General features: G+C 38.5%; 1 protein-coding gene across 7 annotated transcripts in view; it reads right to left on the bottom strand.

Moving 5' to 3' along the window:
- The window catches only part of LOC140278964 (rho GTPase-activating protein 23-like), a 101,299-nt gene that overhangs the window by 58,632 nt on the left and 24,284 nt on the right, over window positions 1-18,383 (bottom strand). For 6 of the 7 annotated variants that reach the window (XM_072374101.1, XM_072374105.1, XM_072374103.1 and 3 more), the window contains exon 1: window positions 17,412-17,645. The exons of the other annotated variant lie outside the window; for it this stretch is intronic. In XM_072374101.1, the coding sequence (XP_072230202.1) occupies window positions 17,412-17,495 (84 nt within the window). In that variant the 5' untranslated portion in view covers window positions 17,496-17,645. Of the gene's footprint in view, window positions 1-17,411; window positions 17,646-18,383 lie in introns of those variants that run through there. 7 annotated transcript variants of the gene reach the window in all.

Genomic DNA, 18,383 nt, shown 5'->3' with positions numbered 1-18,383 from the left:
TCAACACAACACTTGAGTTAGACACATTTTTTGTTGTGTCTGTTAGGTTAATTGATGCAGTAATTAATTTAGTTGTTTTAGTATAAGTAATTAAAATGATAGATTTATTAGAGTAATATTCTGTCACGATTTAGGTTTTCTTCATGTCTTGTCTCGTCATTTCCTGTTTTATTTTGAAAAGTACTAACTTTCTCGTCTCGTTTCAGGTATCTTGCCCTTCCTCCCGTGTCAAGCGTCTGATTGTCTTCCCTGATTCCCAAAGTGTTTCCACCTGTTCCCCTTGGTCCCTCATGTGTTCAAATAGTCTGCGTCTCCCTTGTCCTGTGCCAGTACAGGCCCATAGCACTAACATCCCATATAGGTAAGATAATGGAAAGAATGATAAATGAAAGAATGATGAATTATATAGAAATAAGGGGATTGGTAACTAGACATCAGAGTGGGTTTAGAAGAGGTTGGAGCACTATTGATCCAGTAGTATGCATTGAAGATGACATAAGAAAAGCACAAGTAAATAAAGAAACAGTGGCAGCAGTGTTTTTTGATGTGGAAAAGGCATATGACATGTTGTGGAGAGAGGGATTGCTAATTAAAATGCATCGAATGGGAATTGAGGGAAACATGTTTAACTGGACTATGGATTTTTTAAATGAAAGAGTTATACAAGTTAAAATAGGGTCGGAGGTGTCAGAGAGCTATGTGGTAGAGAATGGCACACCGCAGGGGAGTGTGATAAGTCCAACGCTATTTACAATAATGATAAACGATATATTCGACAGTATACCAGCAGGAATGGGAATATCTTTGTTTGCAGATGATGGGGCATTATGGAAGAGGGGAGGCAACATAGATCACATAGTTAAGAAACTACAGGAAGGGATAAATCAAGTGGAGAAATGGGGAGAAGAGTGGGGTTTTAAATTTTCGGTGGAGAAAAGTAAAGTAATGTTCTTCTCAAAAAAGAAAATTAGTGAAAATAAAAAGTTAAACTTGTACAGAAAGAACTTAGAGAGAGTAAGCAGCTTTCGATTCTTAGGAATGATAATGGATTCTAGATTAACATGGAGGGAGCATGTGAAGGGAATTGTAGAGAGAATTAAGAGAGTATTGAATATTATGAGTTGTTTGGCTGGGTTAGAGTGGGGTGCGGATTTTACAGCATTAAAATATATATACATAGCATTAATAAGGTCTAGAATAGATTACGGTTGTGTGGGATATGGATCGGCAGCAAAATCAGTACTCTCGCAAATAGATATAATTCAAGCCAGAGCATTAAGAACTTGTCTCGGAGCAATAAAAACAGCACCAGTATGTTCACTACAGGTTGAAGCAGTAGAAATGCCACTAGGGCTCAGAAGAAAACAGCTAATAGCCAACTACTGGGTAAATTTAAAAGGACACAAAGATGAACATCCAGCAAAGACAGTTCTGTAGATGTGCTGGGAAAAGGGGAAGGAGGAAAAAACGAGTTTTGGGTGGGTCAGTGAGGGTTTAGCAGAACAACTAAAAATACATCATATGGAATTCAGCCCAACAGTTCTGTGGACAGTAATACCAAAATGGATGCTACAAGAAACAAATGTAGACTTAAACATGTGGAACATCAAGGAAAGAAATAAAACAGCAGATATAGTGCAGGAATTTTATAACTATGTGGAGGAAAAATATGGAGAATATGTGTATATATATACAGATGGGTCCAAAGAACAGGCAACAGGAGTAACAGCAGCAGCAATGGTGGTTCCCATTTATAATAAGACAATTTCAAAAAGAACATCAGATCATTTAAGTATATATGCAGTAGAATTATGTGCAATATTGATAGCAATTGAATGGATGGAGGGGGTGAGGGATAGGAGAATAGTTATATGTAGCGATTCATTTTCATCACTCTTAAGTATTAAAAGCGGAACAGCAAAAACACATCAGGAAATTTTATATGAAATACAGTTAAAAACATCCAGGTTAATGCAACAGGGGAGGGAAATAGTGTTCATGTGGGTACCACCTCATGTAGGAATAAAAGGAAATGAAAAAGCAGACAAAGCTGCTAAGGATGCAGTAAAGAAAGAGGTGGAGGAAATGAAAGTAAAATGATCAAAAACAGAGGGGAAAAGTTTAGTATGGAAAGAAATAAACAATCAGTGGAATCAATATTGGAAGAATCAGGAAAAAGGAAGACATTTATATAAATTACAAAGTGTAGCAGGAGAGGCAGGGTGTTATGGACAGAACAGAACAGAACAAGTCATTATTAGCAGGATAAGAATAGGTCATTGTAAACTGAATAATACACTTAAGATAATGGGGAAACATCCAACTGGGCAGTGTAGCTGTGGGGAGAAGGAAACAGTGGAACATGTGTTGATAGCATGTCCCAGATATGGAAGGGAGAGGGAAATAATGAAGATAGGGCTGCAGAGGGCAGGAATAACAGAATATAATTTGAAAAACATAGTAGAGTCTGCTAAGTTTAAGGAAGGGAGGAGAATAACAATACGATTCTTGGTAAATACTGGAATAATTAAAAGAATATAGAAAAGAAGAAACAAGAAGGAAAAAAAAAGAGAAATTTAGTCCAGTAAATGGCGGCATATGCAACACCAAGGATGCCAGCTGCACATTAAACATCAAAGAAGAAGAAGAAGAAGAAGAAGATGTCCTGTGCCAGTGTGTTGTCTCCGTTTATGAGCTTCATGAGTCGACTCTTGTCCATAGTTTCCACGACCCTGCCGTGAGAGATCCTCCTGCAGAGCTATCTTGCTTTGTAATTTATTCCTAGTCCTCGTTAATTTATTTAAGAACGGTAAGTTTCATAGCCTTGCTTTGTTCCTCCCGTTTGGAGTGATTTTTGATTTGTACCTCCCCGTTAGAGGAGCGATGCGTTCATGTTTAAGTTTCATAGCCAGTTTTGCTCCTCCGTTTTGGAGTGTTTTGGTCTTGAAAGATTTTGTGCCGCTGTTAAAGGCGAGTTTTAAGTTTACAGTTAAAGTTTCATAGTGCCTTGGTTTATGAGAGAGCGTCTTTTGTTTGAATCTGCCTCAATAGTGAGTTTATTTGGTTTTCGTTTCATAGCGTTGCTGTTTTCCTACTGAGTTGGACAGATTTGTTTTATAATTTTCATGGCGGCACTCGTCCTCAGCCATATTTACTGAGGAGAGTGCTTGCGTTTCACAGCCTTTTGCTCTGCCTGGAGATCCTCAACCTGTCAAATCTGCTGTGTTTGATTTAATAAACATCTTTGCTTTTGAACTGCCCTTGCGTATGTGTCCTGAGTCTGAGGCTCTGACATTCTGCTTTAATTTATTTGGTTGTTCTAAAACTACTCCTGACCACATGATGGCAGCAGTGTTCGGGTTAAGTTTAGCTATTGCAGTAAAAAAAGGTTTCAGTTTATTCCCATGCTGTTTTCTCTAATTGGCGTGCAGAACGTCATTGCAGTTTAAAACAAAAAAAACAAAGTTCAGTAATTTCTAATTATAGTTGAATGATTCATGGGTCAGTGTCAACAAACAAAAAACCCATTCCTCTGAAAATGGTCAATTACAAGAACTGGACTGACAACAAGTGAGGAAGGCAGCCAATGAAAACTTTGAAAGACAATTCAACTACATGGGTCAGATGAGGCTATCAAACAGGCCGGGGGGGTAGGCATCAGGTAAAGTCTAGCTGCTTGGAAGGAAATCTAAAGAAATGAGGGTTGGCTCAGGTCTTTTGCACAGAACTACACATATTCTATTGCTGCTATTCCATCATATAAACCGATTGCACGCTTAACTTGATCTAAATGTTGCCTTTATATTCTTTTTTTTTTTTTTTTTACCATTTGGAGCTTTTAACATTAGTTTGCTTAATTGGTCAAAAGAAAAATGTTTTCCCTTTATTTTACCTGGAAGTCCCATTGAGATTAGCAGCCATAAAAAAAAATCTAAACTATACAAAACACGTACATGATACACAAATGAACAATAAAACAGCTATTCATGCAACAATGACATTTCTCCTTCGCTGCATGCTTTATGATACTCTTAAAATCATTACTAGAAATTAGTATTTTTAGTGTTTTTTGGAGGTTATTCTATGACTATGGTACATGGTATGAAAATGTTGTTTTACCAAAGTCTGTCAAAGCCATCTGGGCTAAGCTCAAATCGTGGCAGTGGACCTACAAAGAAGGTCAAAAGTGAGTAATTGTTAAAATGGCTGCCATGTAATAAGTAGCAGAGGAGTAGAAGAGAGAGGTCCTCACAGTTCTAGGACTGTTTGTAAACAGCTGCGGCTTAACAAGCTCACACCCAACAGAAGGAGCAGAAGATGGCCGAAGGGATACCATGACCTCCTGTGAGAAAACTATTAGAGCCATGAAAATAATTTGAAGACCGTCAGCACTAGAAGGGTTAGAGGAATGCAGTAATGCAGTTTTTATTTCAATTGAGTGAAAGCTTTTTAAATGGCAGCAAGTTGAACACAGTTGAACCTGTCTCTGGTGTCATACCAAACTTTCCATTGGAGTTAGTGAGAGAATTTGAAAGGTTTCTCTCGCTTCAAGGTTCATAGCTGAAATTCTGTAAATGTGAGTAACTGCTGGCTACTCATTCATAAAAATCAAGAAGGAGCAAAAATGTTCATGTTTTTTCAACTTCCATATTTCAAAATTGGCTTATTCAGCTTTCTCACAATAATGGTTCACACACTGTCAGGTGGTACTGACAAATTGGTAACAGTGTATATTGTAGGTGTCACTCAAGTGCCACTCAGCTGTTGATACCTCGTTACTGCATGTCCAGTCAAAGAAAATTGTTGTCTTAGCAATTTTTAAGCCGACCATTTTTTATACTCCATCTCCAATTCTGACTCACAGACAGCCTAGTCAGCTTTTCCCTCTGTGGACACTATCTATACTTTTCATTGGCAAAGGCCACGATCAGCTGGGCAGATGTATAAGCCTATTGTTCAACATTAGACAGAAGCTCTGTGTATCTGAGACAAAACAGTCTGGGTGTTTGTGTTTCAAAGAACACACTGTCATAAAGGAAGGAAACAAGGGCAAAGGACACCACACTGACAGACACATTAATAGCAAGAGCCCAGTAGAATAATTATGTCATACCATGAATGTTTCTCAGTAACTAAGAAGTACTGTGCTTCTTCCCACAACAATAGAAATCAGCATTCCACCCTGAATATGAGGGAAAAGCCTCCAGAGCAGCATGAGGACCACGTGATGATAAAGATTTCCATTCCAAAGCACTCGAGTAGTACTAATGATACTAAATTAAACAAGATCTCAATATAATAATCATATCACTTTACCATATACAGTCTGCACAGTGTTAATTTATTCTGCATTATAACTCAAACTGAAGATAATTTCACTGTAAGAGCCCCAAAATGCTTCCACGACAAATGTCTATGAAGCTAAACTAAATATCAATGTTTTAGAGCTATTGAATAATAGACCAGAAGTTATGTAAATTTTCTTATTAAAATGTCAATCATATATTGTTTCATAATTACAGAGAAAAAAAGATAAATATTTACATAATTTGTCAAAGTGATGGAAAGTTGACTTGCAGAAATTGAAAAGAGGAATTAATGAAATCTCCAGAGATCACCATAGATGTATTGGGTTGTTGTTTTTGCAGTTTTACAACAACTGAGCTGATGACATCACAAGCAGCATCGGTATGTAATACAGGTGTGTGGTGTGTGGTTTTGGCTCAGCTGTAGGGGAGGAGGAATGGCGCTGTATTTCAGGGAGCGAGCAGTTGCAGGTAAGGCACAAGTGTGGCCAATCTGTAATCATTGTGTCTGCCTTTATCCACAATAGTGTGCTGAGGCCAGGGAAAAAGAAGACTAGACCAGCCAGCTCGGGATAATGTCACAAAACGTGTGAATAAAGTCTACATTGAGCTTAAGTTGTGTCTTGTGTACTGCTGTTGCCAAGGTCACCCTTAGCGACAGTAGCTGGGCTGCTACAAGGTGAAATCTGTCAGTAGTCCACATGGACAAAAGCCCTGTAAACTTGTCCATTTTATCTGCCAGTGATCCCACATTCCCCATGATTATCAAGGGATAAAATTGTTTAAACCATTTCCTCTTAGCTCTCCTTTTGCGCCTGTTGTACATAGTTAACATTTCCTCAAATTTTTCAAATTTTGCTTCCATTGACATACAAAGTTTTCCACCAAGTAGTTTATTTATTCATTTATTTTTAACTAAACACACACTGGGGTTGAAATGTACATAACAGAACATTTGACTGACCGAAACTGAATTACACAAAGTGATGGAGGTTATCATAATGCCCAAATTAAGAATTTAGATCAGAACATATTTTCTCTTGCTAAAATTATATCATTCTTCTTTTATTCTTCCTCATAAGCAGGGTGCCGAGAAAGCTTCAGCTGTAGCTTTTTCTGGATTGGCAAAGTATATCAAGGATGTATGTTCAGCAATTGACAGCACCTGATTCCTCTTTAGGACAGCCTGTTCCATCAATATCCTTCTAACCAGCTTCAACTCCCTGAATTCAGTACACTCTTGTAATTTCCCCTGCTTTCTTTACTCTTTTTCTCATGTGAAAGTGTTTTACACACAAACACAGACACACACACACACACACCTCTCCTCTATGGGTTTAGGTGGGAACCAGAGGCTAACAGAGCATTAAACAAGACTCTGTTGGCCCCATGGTCAACCTTTCAACCCTGACCCACACAACATCTTCCCACATCATTCCACTTTTTCACACAAATACACACACACGCATGCAGTACACACAGCCTAACAGAGCACCATTGTCACACAGCTAGTCACCCCACCCCTTCTCTCTACATACAGTACAGAGCTCAGAACCCCCCCCCCCCCCCCCCCCCCCAACACAACAGTAACTGTTCCCTTCTGCAGCAAAATATGTGCTCTCTGTCACTCCTCGCCATCCCTCTCTCTGATGTGCACACACTCATAGGAATTCATGTGTGCACAATAGAGAGAGGGGTATATGTAAGAGGGGTGTATGTAAGAGTTTAACTTTTACATTTTATCATTCCCTCAACCCAAAGTTAGTTCTTGGTAGAGCAGAGACACTTGATCGTTTTAACTGAGATATTGTGTTTTTGGATAGAGCAATTCAATTTACTGCAGACACTGAAATTCTCCCAATTCAATCTCTTCTTCTAGTCATCGTACCAGTTTGATTATGGAGGGCTGGAGCCAAGAACAATGATCGCTATTTCAACTAATTCAAACCTGCATAACAATTTCCATCTAAACTAACCTGCAAGTATTCTAACTATGTAAGGAAAACAAAGAAATTTCAACTTCCAGCTACTTCAAAATTGTATTTCTGTGTATTATTGACATAATGATAATCTTGTTATCTCTGTTCATAAAGAACCCTAATTTGAAGACACTTGTAGATCAGATGTAGACAGAAATAGACAAGAGACCAAGGACTGGGTTTGTGATACACTACATTACCTGTAGTACCATATGGCGACATAATTTGCTCTACTTAATTTAATAATAACAATGTTTAATAATTTTCACATTTATCAAGATGTCACTCAATTGAGCATCCCAAATCATTTTTTCAGAGGACTATCTAGGAGTATACACAGCTGATCATTGCTGGAAGCTGATCATTAATCAGATTATAGCTGGAAAAAGACCACATCTGTAGCAAGTCTGCCAAGAGCTTGTCATAAAGTATAGTAGAATTACTCCTATGTTGAGCTACTCCAGACATTGCTGATAAGTGGCTCATTCCTTTAAGTCTGAAGATGGACCTCCAGAAGTTTGACTACTTCCGACAGAACAGGTGACCAATTCCAAATAATACCAGTGGAAATGTTTTGTTCCACATCTATTTGGCACCTCTCTTCATGAGAATTTCTCAGATGGTCCCTTTTTCCTATTATGCTGAAAGGTAAAAAGTGATATTTTTAAATGGAATCTCCACCACTTAGTTTTACCAGGTGCTTTCTGTCATGTAGAATTTGGGCATAATCATGTAGTCTCTTATTTATGTTGTCATAACAAGTCTGAATTCTGATGCAGATGGCACTTTTTCACATGCTTTCTCAAAAAAGTGGAACATTGGTATAGCCATCATATTTGGGAACTTCACGGCTAGCATGAAGCATGGCTTCATACTTTTATCTTTTTGACACAGCATTTACTCCAATCAGTTTTACCAATAGCTCATTTTGTTCTGTAGTCCAGCATAGGATATAACTAGTTTCAAACAGAAAATGAACGATACCTTGTCAAATCATTTATTTAGTTCTGTTTAAGTCAAGTCTGATCTGTATACCCTGGATAATTTTAGGAAAAAACATGAAAAACTATTTGATCAGCTGACACTCAACTTCCCTGAAGTCCCACAGCAGCACTGTGGTTGTGAACTGATATTCACTTTATCATAAATTTTCAAGAAAATCCTCAAAAAACTGTGTCGGGGATCTAAAGATGATCCCTCTGTCTTTTGATTATCAAGGTATTCACTGTAATTTCTTCAATGGGGCACGTCTTGGGCACGATATTTGATACACCAACATCACATTGAAAAATGCATCACATTCATCAGATTTATCTAACAAGCCAAATGGCAAAACAAAATAAGAAAAAAATTAATAAAAAAATAGAATAACATTATTTCTCCACTTAAAATAGTTTGTATTAAATTCTCTATTTCCTTCTGTCTAAGTGATTTAAATGCAAATATCAATAAATATGAGCTAGATATCAGTACTACTTTATAACTGAAACTTTATTAACAAGTTATACTCATACAGTTTTATCACAGTATATAAACTAAACCAGCATATGCTCTCAGTTCTAGAGTGCACTCATTGTTATGGCCAGAAAAGCAAACCAACTCCTTGTCTCTTTTTCTGTTTGAAGTTATGCAAATCCTTAGGTAGCATTTGATTAGGCTTGATGATTATGATTCATGCATTTAGAATGCCGGTCTAAACGTTCAGATGCTCACCACACCCACCATTAACTGAAACGTCTTCACTTTTCAAGATATGAATACAGACTGACATTATTATTATTACATGAACAGATCATTTCACAAATCTCACAAGAGATAAATTAATCTAAAAAAAAAAAAAAAAAACATGACTGAAGCCTCTCAGCATGCAAAATTTAAACCAAGCCGAGCTCAAACTCATAACCGTTTACCACCTGAACTGAGTGCTGAATTGGAGGGCTTGATACAGGGCATATAAGGAAGAAGAAGCCCCCTCAACTGAACAAAAAGCCTGATGAGTTTGAAGCAACCCAGACAGTTGGAAAAAGTGGCAAAGTCCATGCAAAACAAATGAATTACAGACCACTACTTTAACCCCTAATAACAATAATTAGGAGACGTAATCATATGGTACTCCCATCCCTGCCCACTAAATATGAATCAAAAAGTGATAACAAAAGTGTACAATAAACTGTGTGTAAATACTCTAATATTCCAACTGTAGTACTTACTCTGTGCACATTTAATGCATGTACACACTTTACGTGTTTATAACAAGTGTAAATTTTTGTGCACTATGTTTTCTGCATATATGTAAAAAATTATTTACAACATTTTGTTGTGAATGTTTCGGAAAACACTAAAGTCAGTGCAGTTTAGACTCTGTCTTCCATAGTACTTATGTTTTTCCTGCGGCCTACTTTGTTCTAGTTAGTCTTTCTGGTCTTTAATACATTTAAAAGTTTTAAAAAGGTTTCTTATTTGACCAATTTAGTCAGTGGTCATCACTATGAGGTATCTTTGAGGAGTCTCAAGGGGTTTGTAGCAAGTATATTCCTAAGAATTTTCCCAAAATGTTAAACCTCTAAAAACAGCTTACCCAAAGGTGTCAAACTCACTCTGTTCTCTGTGTTGACAGCTCTACAAACAATCTGAATTAACAATCTCTGCATTTGGTTCCTGGGTCAAAATCTCCTTTTGTCAATAGTCCAAATCTTTTTAGTTTGTATTTGTGGGCACATAATGTTGAAATTTGGTTTAATCTCTAAATTTATAAAACTGATATCCAGGAAAGCTCTCGTGACAATTTCATTAGACCTTTATGGTAAATGATAAATTGACTGTATTTATGTAACACCTTTCTTGTCCAGTTGACCAATCAAAGCGCTTTTAGACTACAACAGCTCCAGGCCAAAGAACATAGCCGTTCTTAAGCGCGACTACATATGTTGCAACCTCGGATTCTTTAAATAAGCAAACTGGGCAACCACAACACCAAGAGGCTGAAAATACATCAAGTACAGAGAGGAAGCAACTTCGTTGCAACACAGGGTGGCAACACCACATCAGACACAGGAGATCTCTTGGCAACAGTTTTGCCCCAGGACCATACAATTGACCACTCTGACCACTCAAACCTGCAAAAGAAAGGGTGAAATTGCCCAGGATGAACAGGAACAAGGAATGGCAGTTGGATCAGGACCTGGACAAGAATTCTCCTCGGGAAAAAAAGATATAATAATAATGATAATATATATGTATATATATATATATATAGGGTTTGTACATAGCATATAGGGTTTGTATGCATATATATACCATTTTTTTATGACATGAGATCTGTTGTGAAAATTGTCAGCTTTTTCTTAGAAGCATAAAGCCTCTCAATCAAATCAGTGATGGACTTTTCCCATTCCTGCACTTCCAGATTCAAACTGTTGAAATTTCCAAAAATGTCATTCAGAAAGCACACTTCTGCCAAAAACTGCTCATCCAATATGCGATCCAAAAAGCTTCATACATGTTAGTGTTTACACGAGAGGAGAAAAGACACAATCAGAGTTCTCTGAAACAGTCAAGAACCTTCCCTTTGCTCAGCCATATGATATCTTTATCAACAAGCAGATCACTGTGTTCAGCAAGCACATCAGCAGCAATGTTGTTAGATAGAAGTTGAGTGGATGAAATGTACACAATGGTGTCCATAGCGTTTTTAAAATCACAGCTGAGCTTTTTTTTACATAACACATACTGATAGATGATACAAAACTACATGTGTGGAGCTATCTGGCACCCTATCTTTGCACCATAGCCATCATAGCTGGAGCACCATCAAACACCAAAAGGCAAACTTTTTGTAAATCAAGATTATGCTCCTTTGAAAATAACACAAAATTTTGTGGTGCATCCCTCAAGTGGAATCAGCCTCAAAAAGTTATCCCGAAAGTAAACTCCATCAAAAACATAGCTGGGCCACGTTGGTACAATCTTTCTCTGTTATTTATCCACACCATAGCGTCTACTTTTCATTCAATCATTCATTAAGTTCTTCCATAAGCTTTTTTGAGACATTCTTTGCAAGTAATTCCACTTAGCGAAGAATACATCCATTCCAGACACGGAACATGATCTGATTTGAATTTACAACATATTTATTTTACCAACCAAACATGTTAGAAGTAATGACAAACCCCAGCTGACCGGCCATCACTCCTTTTCTCTGTGTCAGTTGGTTGTCTGTCAACCCACCACAGCTGCATATTCTAAATAATGTCACGAGCGAGTTGAGAAAGTGACGTCGCCTGCAACTGAGCAGTGGGACACAGGAAACAGAAATACTGCAAAATAATAATAACAACGCGATTAAACGAGACAAAATAACATTATAACATTTTGTCTCACATAATTTTCGTCAACAAAAATGAAGAGACATTTTAGCAGATTTTTTAATTTTGTAAACCACATTTAGTCTTGTTATTATTCGTCAACAATATTGCATTATATATTTAGTTATAGTTATTGTCACATATTTTTGTTGCGACTCCTCTCGTTTTCATCACGTGATAAAAGTTCGGTGACGATGATATTTAGTTATAATTTTCATTGACAAAAGCAACACTACTGTACTGTCGACCCAATGGTAACAAGGAAAAGAGCTGGCATGCTGGATAGCTGTGGTCTTTTATGATGCAGTGAGTCTTAAGTAGGCGCCACTGGGGGTAGACGTCCTGAATGACAGGGAAGCTTATGCCAGTGATGTGCTCTGCTGCCTTCACCACCCTCTTTAGTGATTTCCGAGCAGAGCAGCTCCCATACCAAACAGCCCATCGGCAGGCTCCCAATGGTTCTCCTGTAGAAGTTTGAGGTGATATTAAGGTTCATGCCAAATTTCCTGACTCCTCAGGACGTGGAGTCTCTGAAGAACTTTCCTGTGAATGGTCCAGGAGAGGTCCTCAGTCCCCCTCCTTGCCATGTCCTGGAGTTCATTACCATCTCCTTTGTCTTACTGACATTAAATGAGAGGTTGTTGTCCATGCACCATAGTCCATGCTAGTGCCTTCACCACCTCTCTGTAGATCATATCGTCGTTGTCTCATCCGTAAACTTAATTATGATGTTGGAGCTATATTTTGCATCACAGTGGTGAGTGAACAAGGAGTACGGTAGAGGACTAAGTGCACAGCCCTGCAGCGTTCCTGTGCTCAGGGTCAGCGAGATGGAATTGAGGTCACCGACTCTCACCACCTGGGGCCTGCCTGTGATAAAGCTGAAAATCCACCTGCAGACTGATGTTGCCAGGCCAAGGTCATAAAGCTTGAAGACAAGCTTTTAAGGAATGATCCCATTCCTATTCCCTTTTTCCAGGTGTTTGAGGGCAAGGGCATTATGCACTAAAAAGGTGATAGCATCCTCCGTGGCCCTGTTCGATCTGTAGGCGAATTGAAGAGACTCCAGCATGTCAAAAACCGATGAGCATGTGCCTTTTGACCAGCCGTTCAAAGCACTTCATAATGACCAATGTCAGTTCAACAGGACAGTTGTCCTTCAGACAGGACACATCTGGTTTCTTCAGGACAGGAATGATATTGGATGTCTTGAAGGAAGTGGACACCACTTAGGGGTGGGCGATATGGCAAAAATATCATATCACGATTTTTTAAAATAAAATCACGATGTCGATTTGATCACAATCTTAAATTGAAAAGTGAAAAACAGACAGTGTTGCAGAATTATTTTCGACTGAGCAGCTCGTACCGTGGGTCAACTACTTGAAGCAAACGTTCGAACCCCTCCTTTTCTACCGTCTTGAATGGTACCATATCTTTTGCAAGATAAAAGGTAACTGCTTCTGTTACCTCTTTCTTTCGCTTGCTTGACTTGTCATATGGAGTGCCTTTGTCAAATGTCTGTGTTAATGTTGTCTGTTTTGGTCTTACGCTAGCTGCTGCCTCTGCCTGCGGTGCCAGTGCCGCCGGACCCCTCACTGTTTGGCTCTCAGCATACTGTTTGGGATCCTTCCTTTTCAAGTGATTGAACAGGTTCGTCCATTTCTGTGCAAACTTTGCAAATTACATTTGCTTGTGCTTGATCACTTGCAGAAAATCCAAACCAATTCCATATAATGGAGGTGGAATTTTTTTTAGCAACCAATTCCTCCGTTTGGCTTTCAGCCATGGCTCTCCATGCAGCTACTGCTACACACACAAACAAGGAAGGCGGGTAAGAAAGCGCATCACTGCCCGTAGTTTGCTGTGATTGATCGGTCAGGTTGATGACGTAATAGGTCTGGTGCGTCGGTGCATCAGCATAGAACTGCAATTTATAGAATGTGCCCCGGGCGATCCCACAATGTCTGCAGTTTGACAGATTGTTACGGATTGTCTTCACGTTGCAATCGTTCACGATATAATATCGTCATATCGCCCACCCCTAAAACCACTGACTGCTTCATGGAAAGATTGAAGGTGTTGGTGAACACCTCTGCCAGCTGGTCAGCACATGCTCTGAAAGCACAGTCTAGAATGCGGTCTGGTCCCTGAGCTTTATGAGGGTTGATCTTTTTAAAGAACAGCCATTTCCAGGATCAGTGTGACAGCCTCACTACTCACCTGAGGACAGATGATGGATTCCTTGTTGCTGTGTCGAAATGTGCACAGAAGGTGTTGAGGTTGTCCGAGAGAGACGTTGTGGGCTAGACACTGACTATGTTTTTCTTTTCATAGTCAGTAATACAGTGCACTCCGCTCCACAAGGGCTTGGGGCCAGATCTGTGATGATTGGACAGCACTTTGTCCCTGTATTCCCTCTTGGCCTTACTGATTGACTTCTGGAGGTCATATCTGGCTGCTTTGTAGACATCAGAGTCACCCAAGTAAGGCGAAAGTCCATGCCTTGAGCTTAAAGCACAAATCTCTAAATTTATCCAGGGTTTCTTGTTTGTAGCGGTCCGTGAAGGGGGTATAATGATAATCCAGTCTCTGAAAAGCTATGGTAGGAAAAGTGATGTGCTGACAGTATGTCAGGAGAAGACACAGACCTCCATTGCCTACTATGAGTTAACCATGAAGCATACACCCCCTCCCCTAACTTGCCTGAGATCTTTGTTCTGTCTACCAATACCATTGGCATGACGGTGCAGAAGGGCACGTTGGGCTCCGGCCATGTCTCTGTGAACACCAAAAGACACAGCAGTCTTTTTTTTTGTGTTTTATCGTGGAACGCAGCATGTCTAGTTTGTAGTCCTGGGATTGACCGTAAACGAGCAAGATGCTTGGCAGAGGTTGTTTCTCTGTTGAGTTCAACACAGAAGGCAAGGCAATTTTATTTGTATAGCGCATTTCATACACAAGTGCAACTCAATGTGCTTTACATAGCAGGAAAATAAATTACAGAATAAAAGGATGAAAAGACACGTAAAACAAAGGAAGACAATAAAACCTTCTGTAACAGCCGGAACCAGAAGTAGTGCAAGATAGAATTAATAAAATGCTTTGGTAAAGAAAAAAAGGATAAGACAAGTAGAAAGGAGATAATAGACACTCAAGAGTATCTGTAACTCTAACCATTGGCACCCATCAATCACATTTCAAAGGCCTGACAAAACAAGAAAGTTTTGAGCCTTGTTTTAAAAGTACCAACATTTGGGGCACATCTAAGTGTTTCAGGGAGTTTGTTCCAGAAATAAGCAGCACAATGTCTGAATGATGCTTTACCATTTTTGTCTTTGGACTATAAACAGAACTCTCAGAACGCTTCCCTCTCTTTGTTTTCCTCCTGCCTCACGCAGGTACACAAAAGACCCAGGGCAGTACAGCGTTTGCAATGTCAAAAGTAGTTGTAAAGTTCACTGAATGTGTGCATGAAAAAAGCAAGTGATAAAGAGTAAATAGTAACTATTTTGCTGAGATAACTCGAAGCTCTTGTTGGCACAGCCGTCTTGCGGCGCTCAATAGTAACAATTCTAAGTTGGTCTTCAATGTGCTGTCTTGTGTCTCTTTGCCACATCTGCCAATGTGTTTTTTTTTTCTTAAAATCACACGTTATTACAGCAAAAGTGTTTGTTATCTTATCTATTGTGGAGAAAGTGTATTCTAATCTAGTTAATGTGTTTTAATGTGTGACATGGTACCATAAAGATAATCTGTATGTTGCCAAGATGAAAACCAAAGTTTTGAAGTGCCATGTTCTCAGGCCCCGGACACTCTAGAGTAGTTTTAGGCCTTTGGGAAGTGCATTTAAGTATGTGTTAAAGATGAGTCAAAATCACAAATGTAAATCTAAGTTTCATACACATCTCTTGTTTTAAATAAAAATTATTTCAGGCACACAATGTCACATCAAACTTAAAATTACATTTAAAAACTGCCCCCTAATTTGCTCAATGAAGCATAAATGCATTCAGGAATGTAACAAAGAAGACGAGGGAATGTAAAAAGAAAATGTGGAAATAAATGCACTTGGGGAAACAAAAAGGGGGAAATGCAAAGGGGAAATAACAGAGCAGTAAATACGTCTATAAATGAATAATTTACAAAAATCTAAATAAAAATTTAATGGTTACAAATAGCCCTGTGATTGACTGGCGACCTGTCCAGGGTGTACTCCACCTCTCACCTAATGACCGCTGGGATAGGCTCCAGCCCCCCCGCAACCCGACAGACGGATTAAGCAGGTATAGAAAGTGGATGGATGGATGGATGGATGGATGGATGGATGGTTACAAATAAAAATAACTAAGTAAATAATTTCGAGGGATTAAATAGATCAATACGATGCAAAGTATTAGGCTTAGATTAATGGAGTTTAAAATATAAAAAATACTTCTTTCACATTCTATATAATTATCTTTGCATAACTTAATCTTTTATTTGATTTTAACAGCAGTTTCAGTCCTTCAAAAGCTACATCCTCACATACCAATATGACAGTGACACAAATCTGACCATCTCTATCTTTGAAGACAACAAACAAATAAATTATGTTTAATGCGCAGCATTATTTGATGAAATTTAGAAAGAAAACCTACTTTTTCCAAGTAAGAGGTTTTCCAAGTAGGAAAAAGTAGGAGAAAATAAAATACTTTCTCCAATAGGCATAAAAAAACTAGTTGGAAAATACATGAGTTTGGCAAAGCTTCACAAGAAAACTGCGACCTAACAACAACTATTAACTAAAAAGCTTCCTGTCTATCTGGGAAATTTAAACCTTAATGAAAATGTCAGAATCTATTTATCAATGATGCCTGCCCCATGACCCTGATGTTAAGTGGGCCATGACACAATCCCACAGTAATAGACTGTGGATACTAAGAAAACCATACGAACTGCAGAGACGACAACAAAGACACAAAAAAATGTGCTATGTGATGGGGGTGATGAAGGTGACAGAGATTACAGTAAAAAAATCTGAATTGAACAATTATTATTGAACAATTATTTATGTGATCTTTAAAAGTTTACATCTTTTATCATGTCATTGCTGAATGACAGCCATTACTAAAGGCTACAATGTGCCAACTGTGACTGACTGTATGTGGGATGCCTTATGGAAATGCACGCATACCACTCCAGTTACTCATTGTCTCCTTTCTCACCCACCATCTCTGCAATGAGGGAGGTTGTAAAACATTCTTAGCAATAACATGGCATGATGTTTCTAGTGAAAGAATAAGAGGTCATCAAGGCATGATGCAATTTCGTATCCACATTTGTATTCTAAAATTGAAAGTAGCATTTATTTTAAAACCAAGCTGTACATCTCCAGCCATCACATTTTCATAAACTAACATTATTGGCTTGGATACCCTGCAGATTGCACTTGGTACTAGTTTCAAGCTGGGAAATTTGACAAAGTACAAAAGACAAGCGCATAAGAACATGCCCCTTCAGCAGGATACTGGGGGGTGGGGTGGGGTGGGGGGCGGGGTGGGGGTTAATCCCCCTTTGACTGGGCTGAATACTTATTTTTGCTATACATATATATATATTCCTCAATTTTATACACGCATTTCGACGATTGCATGAAAGGTAAAGAGGTGGTTTACACGAGCGAATATAGAATAACAACATGCTGTAATTAAAATAAGAACATATTTTCAGTCTGCGATAAGAGTAAATGATCTATTATGATAAATTGACTTCAGACTTACTTCAGTGCCTGAGTGAGGTGGAATTCCAACAAGGCAAAAAGCAACTCCATTCATTTGAGTTCTCGCCGTCTGGTTGGTTTGCATAAACCGAAAAGATAAATAGTTTTAAACTATTTTGCTGTCAACATCATGAACAGTCGCCATACTTCACAAATCCCTGTTGTCTCTAACGGCTTTACTCAACGGCCTCGATGGAGACAGTGCACTCCCCTTCCCTCCCTCCTGTCCTGTCTCAACAACATAAACAGTCCCGCTGCACGTTCTGCCCTAAAAAGCGTCAAGTGGCCTTTTTAACTCACACTATTACCGGAAATACAACCTTCGAAATAAATGCGTAAGCGAAAGCTTTTTTTTTCAAACGAGAACGTTTTTTGGAAGAAAATAAATCAAAAAGTAACTTTTTACCCGTATTTAATATTTACAAGAACACTTGGTTGAGGTGCGGTTCTTATACCATAACCTTGGTCTGTCAACTGAATTAAGATGCTAAAACGCTGACAATTCAGAGAAGACTTATTACACAGTGGATATATAATACAGCACACTTGATGCTAATACAATTTCTTGATAAAGAGTTTTATTTTCTACGCCATAGGCAGCGATGAATCATTGCCTTGTTCTGAAGCACTTGACAAAGGTCCATTTTACAATAAGCAGCTGGATATGAAAGACCACGAGCCCGCCTGCCAATACAACAATAATGTGTGGCGCCAGGTCTTCTTAAGGATGGGTGTGGCCTCAATGTGATAACGAGGAGAGCTCGATTCTTTATTATGTAAATTAGCACAATCACTATAGAATAGTATGCCAACCATTATTCTTACAGGAAACTAATTTACATTATAAAGATAAATATGCCTATCTCACATTCCAACAAGATTTAAAAATATAAACAGAAACAAAGAATTAATACTGCAAACTGATGTTCAGGATTAACTTGAATTTAGCCCATTTGATTATTTGTATGTTTAT

This window comes from Leuresthes tenuis, unplaced genomic scaffold (assembly GCF_036924035.1).
Source record: "Leuresthes tenuis unplaced genomic scaffold, fLeuTen1.0.hap1 SCAF_20, whole genome shotgun sequence".
Taxonomy (NCBI): Eukaryota; Metazoa; Chordata; class Actinopteri; order Atheriniformes; family Atherinopsidae; genus Leuresthes; species Leuresthes tenuis.
The sequence above is the reverse complement of the archived record's forward strand: the minus strand, read 5'-3'. Positions and strand labels throughout refer to the sequence as shown.